Source organism: Aplysia californica, unplaced genomic scaffold (assembly GCF_000002075.1).
Source record: "Aplysia californica isolate F4 #8 unplaced genomic scaffold, AplCal3.0 scaffold00364, whole genome shotgun sequence".
NCBI classification, from domain to species: Eukaryota; Metazoa; Mollusca; class Gastropoda; order Aplysiida; family Aplysiidae; genus Aplysia; species Aplysia californica.
This window is the reverse complement of record NW_004797634.1, coordinates 359,335-366,462: the sequence shown is the minus strand read 5'-3', so window position 1 is coordinate 366,462 and position 7,128 is coordinate 359,335. Positions and strand designations below refer to the sequence as shown.

Below are 7,128 nucleotides of genomic sequence, written 5' to 3'. Positions count from 1 at the left end.
CCTCCGAGATTTTTCGTCCTTGTCCGAGAAGGCTAGGTGTAGATCAGAAGATCAGGGGCCTGGCTGAAAGACAGCAGTAAGGAGGAGCCAAGGAGTAGCAGTACAAAGGCTGCAGAAAGAGTCAGGAGCCCAGAGGAGGGGGCAAAAGGGGGTGAGGGGAGAAAGTGGAAATGAAAGCAGACGACAGAACATTGCTAGAGAGCAGAAAAGGAGGGGAAAGGAGACAATTTTAGGGAAGACAATTTTTCGGTCGCTACCCGGATTCGAACCCGGGACCTTTGAATGAGAGGCCAACATCATAGGGATGAAACCTTGTTTTTAGGCAGCTTATGTTTAGGCATCCAGCTCTGACAGCAAACAACATTAAATATTCTGGATGGAGAGCCAGAGGAAGACCAAGGCGACGATGGAGTGAATCTGTGGCAGACACCCTCAGAGCTCACGGGATGTCGCTCCTACAGGCCACTCGCCTTGCTGCAGACAGACGCCTGTGTCTCCCCGCGACACCCACCGCTACAAGCGGATGAGGCTAGCTGTATTAAGAATGTGGTGCATTTTGTCCACATATTTCTACACTGACTGAGCAAAGCAGAGAAAAAACTCATCTCGAAAGAATAGAAAGAAAACAAGTGTTTCAAGATATCATATTTATTACATATACATATCATGATAACACAATGTAGTTGAAAGTGAAGAAAGATCCCGTAAAAATGTCCCAAGTTCCAACGGTGAAAGACGGAATCTGAAAAAGAGAAGATTATTATAGCTACGTGAAGGAAACAATCACTGCAATATTTAGTTATCAAACACGTGGCTATAAGCTCACATTCAATGACTGACCAAAACCTCCTGACTCAATGAAAAGAGAAAGAATCCCTTCTTCTTCTTTTACTCACTTGCCTTGCGAGTCCTTCTTATTCACAGTACTCTTATACCGCTATTCATAATGCCATGTGTACACCATCACTGATTGTACTGAGATAGTACGAATGCCAGTTAGAGTTTTAATCTAAAGAGCCTTTGTATATTCGTTCATGCACATAAATTTTGTGTTAAGATGAAGGGCATCGTAAAGTGTCTAGAGCTGTAATGTACACGAGATAACACTCAAACATGGACAACAACAGACCAAACAAAATAACTCATCCTTAAAATAGCCTGAGTCGATAGTGCCGTAAAACACCTACTCAATCAATCAATCTAAAAGTAGCCTCTCCTATTAGGGGCACACTTGTCCAACGGGGAAAAAAAAAAAAAGAAAAAAGACAACTAGCTTACCATAGACAGTTCATGTCTCAGTGTTGGGCGTCTCTAAGACAGTCCCACACGTTTACACAACCGCACCGCTGACAAGAAATACAGTGTCTTTCAAGCACCAAATTTGTTCTTTAACATGTCTTTCTTTGTAGGCTACTCAAAACATGCACATGATGAAAAGATTTTCACATTCTGCCGATTTTGTTGTGTGTGCATGCTAGACTATCTTTAACACATTACACCCTAACTCGCCCGGGATCGCCCGGGAATTCCCTTACGCGCTCCACCCTGACTCGCCCGGAACCGCCCGCGCCGACCCAGCGTCTTTAGAAACGAAAGTCTCGCCTTGACGAGACTCTGGGACCGGGATGCGGTTCTGGGCGAGTCTGGGTGGAGCGTGTAAGGGAATTCCCAGGCGGTCCCAGGCGAGTCAGGGTGTAAAGTGTTAATTAAGCCTAATGAGATAGGGGGCAAAAAAACACTGAACTAAATTGACAGAAAATATTGCGACAAAAGCACATACAACGTGACCGAGGTCAAAGGCTGAACAAATACTGGTACCTTGAGGTCCCCTAGGCAGTGACACTTGGTGCATAGTTCTTCGATATCCGCTCAAACTCAGACTCCTGCAGCAGGGGAGGAAAAAAAAGGAGGAATTTAGAAACGTTATACCTTCTCTCAAGGCATCCAACTCTTTACGTTTCACATTTAAGGTACAGAAGGAAAACATCCTTTTCATTAAAAACAAAGCTATACCAGCAGTACCAACAAAATTCAACCAACAGAAAGATGAAATCAAGCCAAGAACACAGCATTATCCCACATCTGTTATACTATCAAATTTCATTCCACAAGTACGATATTTGTGTATTCAGTGGAACCCACTTGAATGCAACATGGTTCATCGGAAAACAGCCATAAACTGAGAGCAAAGAAAATACCCAGTTTTAAAACATTCTATTCAACCAACCTCTCTAAACCAAAACCAGGCCCAACCGCTGACTATCTGACCATCCTGCAGACTTTGGCTTAAATGGACTCCATTGTATTTCGAGAAAGAAAAACAAGTTAGTTAACAGCAGCACAGAAGTAGTACTTTGCAAAATCACCAGTCCTGTCTATTTATCATTACTGCACAGCTCAGTGATCATATTCATCTGGTTTTATAAGTATTCACTTGACCTTAGAGCATGCATCAGAATACCACTGAGTTTCAATCTGAATACCGAGTATGTATCTAGCTTAACATTATTTGTTTATATTACTGTTCACATTATGCATGTGACTGTAAGCCTGTCTGTGAGTGCAAGCATACTGTGTGTGTGTGTGTGTGTGTGTGTGTGTGTGTGTGTGTGTGTGGACAATAAAGATGTATCTTATCAAACCTTTTGCAGATAGTCTTTGACAAACGGATGGCTCCTGTGTGCATCCTTCAGCTGGGAGATGTACCTGTTGCTGACCTGCACAGAAAGTTTTAGTGGAGGTTTTACGGCGCTCGCAACTGCAAAAGGTCATACGAGAGCCAAAGGGTGGATGTCAACAGAGAAGTCTTTACAGGGAATCAGACTTACTCTGCTCACCTCTCTAGCTTCAACAGCACAAAGTCTGCTTCGACTATCAAGGCACCCCGGAAATAGCGAGTCACAAGAGTGTGACAAACATAAAAAAGAAGTAGAGGAAAATGACAATAGTAAGGATTAGGAAAGAAAAAGCAGCAGTTCCTTGTTGCAGTTCAGGCACAGTATGAGCATGACATTGATAAATCAGCCCATTTACAATTACAATTCTACTGTGCATAAGAACATGGTTAATGTCCCCCTTTTGGGAATGGCCTAAAGACACTTCAGTCAGTAGCACCGCCCCGAGGGGTTCTGCAAGAAACAAACACGGTTTCAGGGATATTCATTATAAGAGTACGTATTATTGTGCGTTTGCAAGATCTATCCTTAGAGAGTGGTTTTTCAAAATCCCATGGGAGCGATAGAACTGTCCTGAAAGAGGGAAAAAGACGAACATCTTGTCACAACACTGGTTATTCCTGGCACTCTTTAAAAAGCAGGTAAATCACACTTTTTAGTTTTCTTATTTCTATCAATGTAATGTAAAGCACTCTGTAAACTGTCTCAGAGGAATTGCGCTACTGATGGCCTATGCTCCACTTTGAGTTGTGAAAAAGGGCAAGAGACAGGAGAGGGATAAATGAAAAAAAGGGCAAGAGACAGAGAGGTATAAATGAAAAAAAAAGGCAAGAGACAGGAGAGGTATAAATGAAAAAAAAAAGCAAGAGACAGGAGAGGTATAAATGAAAAAAAAGGCAAGAGACAGGAGAGGTATAAATGGAAAAAAGGACAAGAGACATAGAGGTATAAATGTAACTACTATTATTATCATTATTCTCATTACGGTATTTGGAGGTGGGAAAAGATACCGCAGACAGACACAGACAAGCAGCACAAACCTCCGGGGCTTTCCCTAGGTGTTGACTGAGGAGGATCATGTTGATGATGGTCTCGGCGTTGTTGCTGTCCTGGGGAAGACAACAGGCAGACACAGGTCAGTTTTTTAGTAAGAGTTTTACGGCACTTGCAACACAATAAGGTCATATAAGTGCAGAAGATTAGAGGAGTTACAAGAGAGTAACAAACACATAAAAGAAGAAGGGGAGAAAATGAAGCAAACCACACCAGAGCACCCACCAACCACCCATTGACACAGGTCAGGAAAGCAGACACAGGTCAGGGAAGTAGACACAAGTAGACACAGGTCAGTGAAGTAGACACAAGTAGACAGAGGTCAGTGAAGTAGACACAAGTAGACACAGGTCAGTGAAGTAGACACAAGCAGACACAGGTCAGTGAAGTAGACAGAGGTCAGTGAAGTAGACACAAGTAGACACAGGACAGTGAAGTAGACACAAGCAGACACAGGTCAGTGAAGTAGACACAAGTAGACACAGGTCAGTGAAGCAGACACAAGCAGACTACAAAAGTACAAAGGAATCCGCTTAAACCAAACGGGGTTAATCAGAAAACATTAGTAAACAAAAAGAAAATAGAATCCCTGGGTTTTTTTTCAATTTCCAATTTAAACAATCCCTCTAAAAAATTCTTTCAGTCCTACAGATGTTGGTGTAAGCAGACTCAACTGTCCTCACCAAACAACGATACAACTGTTGCAAAACGTAGAGAAAAACACCAAGAGTCACCCCCAAAAAACCAACCAAACAACAAAAAAACCCCCAAAAAACTGATTATGCCAATAAATCGCGATCTCAAAGCTTTCTCGTCGTATCTACATTTTTTTTAAACATTGAAAGTGTGACTTCTTCTTAAGCTCACTTTGTTATGAACTGTCTTCACTGTCATAAAAAGAAGACACGACAAGAAACTGTCCCGGAGGTTTTATGCATCCCGCATAATTTAGCAAAATTTGATTATTTGTTGCATAATTTCTGATTACTTTCCTTTATCATTCTTTGTTAAAATTAACAGAATCGCATATTTCACATTTTTGTGCTCAGTTTGCATAATTTCAGATTTTTTGGGGCATAAAACCGCAGGGACAGAAGAAAGCACCAAGGTCGCGATACAATGCAAACAAGAAAATAAATTCAAACTACAGGACAATACTGCCGTGCCAAGGCAGACCGACGCATCTGCAAAAATTAGTAATTTTTATATCTTTGTTTAAATGGACGCCTATACCCATTCTGCATCTTGTGTCAAAGGCAAGAAGACGTATCTGCACAACAAATAGGAGATTTCACTATGGCAAACAGACGTCACTGAAGGGCCATGACCATATTTCCAATGGCAGCGCGCGCGGCGTAACCCAAAATGATAAAAAGTGCAGATACGTCGCCCTGCCCGGGCCCGGCACAACAGAAAAACCTCCTCACTTTGTCCATGGCCTCCTGCAGGACGGACTCGGCGTCGTCATAGCGCCCCTGGGCCAGGTAGCAGGCGGCCTGGCCATTGAGCAGTAGCGGGGTGCTGCTGTGTTTGTCTGCCATCTCTTGGAAGATGTAGTAGGCGTCTTGGAATTTGTCCCCTCCCTTCATCAAAGGAGACAGATTGGTCGTTTCAGTAAGATTTTTGAAATAGTTTTAACAAAATGTTTTACTTCACTTTCAACAAAATAAGGTCATGTAAGTGTCGAAGATTAGAGGTGTTACTAGAGAGTAACAAACACAAAAAAGAAGGAGGGGAGATAAGGACGATAGACGTTTGATAGGAAAGAAGAAGCAAACCACACCAGAGCACCCGTCAACCACCCACAGTAAGAGTTTTAGGGCTCTTGTCACACAATAAAAGGTCATACAAGCAGCAAAGATTAAACGTGTCACTGGAGAGTAACATATAAAGAAAAGGAGACGGAGGGATAAAGACGATAGACGTTTGATAGGAAAAAAGGAGCAAGTCACACAAGAGCACTGCAAACCACCCACAAGAGAGAAAGAAACAGAAAAGAATTAACAAGCCGCCAAGACTAACAAACACAGAGCAACAACTACGACTAACCAATCAAGCTAATTGAATTTTTGTTTTGTTTTAGTAGAGGTTTTACCGCGCTCGCAACTGCATAAGGTCAAATGAGCCCGCCAGAAGATTAGAGGTGTTACAAGAGAGTAACAAACATAAAAAAGAAGGAAGGGAGATAAGAACGATAGATGTTTCATAGGAAAGAAGAAGCAAAACCACACCAGAGCACCCTCCAACCACCCACAAATTGAATTTGTTGACTTGAAGTTTGTAAAACTTTCTTGAGCAAATAGGTGGCCTGATTTCACCAGGAAACTCATCAGAATGAGATAAAAACGCTTGAAAAGAACAAGCAGGAGCAGAAAATACTGGAGCATCCACCAACCACACACTTATAATTTCTTTGTTTTTCTTCTTTTAATGTAGTTTTTTTTTGTAAAGTCCCCACGATCATTTAAGAGGCTGGCTCCCTACCCTACCTGTCAGGGTCAGCCCGGGCTAAGGGGGATACAGCAACCCAGCAGACAGACTGAGATACTCCATTATAAACATTTTCTCACCCCTCGGGAAGGAATCCAACTCAGGCCTCCTGCGTGCGACATCCAATCACCTAACCACTACATCACAGACGCCAGGATAATCTCTACCAACACAAAGACGTTTAAATACACAGTGCATCCACAAACAGACCCCCCCCCCCCTTACATAAACACTTACTTCCACATCATTAACCAGCAGTTCAGATGTACTGAGCCCAAGATTTGGAATTCTTTAAAAAATTAAAGTTTCTATATTTGTGATATCAGTTGCGAGTGCTCCAGAAACATTTTGTCGAGAAATTCATTGTAACTGCTCAAAAGAGAAAGAAAAGATACATAGTCTGGGCAAAGTTTTTAAAAGAATTAAAGTTTTTTTCTCTCTCTCTCCTGAAAAATTTTGCTTTCAGAGCAGTTGAACATTTTGATGATGTTATAATTATAAGCACAAAGAACCAAGTACATCACTCAAAAAGAACGTTCAAGAAGATCCAACATCAGAGATGAAATTCAAATTTTCTTTAACTTCACATTTTGAGCACCTTCCGGCCAGCCGAAGTGTTGTACACCAGAGAGGGTGACAAGAGTTGCCACCTCCCAAAACTTACCACGGACAAGTTGAACCAGCTGAAGTGTTGTACACCAGAGAGGGTGACAAGAGTTCCCACCTCCCAAAACTTACCACGGACAAGTTGAACCAGGCCTGGGCCAGCTGGGTCACAATGTTGTCCTCATCTGCGTCTTGCATCCTCTTCAGCTCCTTCCTACAGGCAGAAACAACAGAGACAGAAACAAATCTCATGAAAGTGTAAGAGCCAAAAGAAAAGAGAAACGATCAGATAAAACAAAGTAAC

At 42.1% G+C, this 7,128-nt stretch overlaps 1 protein-coding gene across 1 annotated transcript in view; it reads right to left on the bottom strand.

Annotated features, from left to right (window-relative positions):
* Positions 1 to 632: 632 nt before the first annotated feature.
* Positions 633 to 7,128, bottom strand: part of LOC101861140 (coatomer subunit epsilon) — a 12,973-nt gene continuing 6,477 nt past the window's right edge. The window contains exons 6-11 of the mRNA XM_005103231.3: positions 6,957 to 7,038; positions 5,156 to 5,311; positions 3,716 to 3,784; positions 2,643 to 2,717; positions 1,819 to 1,883; positions 633 to 742 (exon numbers count right to left, since the gene is read on the bottom strand). Coding sequence (XP_005103288.2) covers positions 1,830 to 1,883; positions 2,643 to 2,717; positions 3,716 to 3,784; positions 5,156 to 5,311; positions 6,957 to 7,038 — 436 coding nt within the window. The 3' untranslated portion in view covers positions 633 to 742; positions 1,819 to 1,829. The remainder of the gene's footprint in view (positions 743 to 1,818; positions 1,884 to 2,642; positions 2,718 to 3,715; positions 3,785 to 5,155; positions 5,312 to 6,956; positions 7,039 to 7,128) is intronic.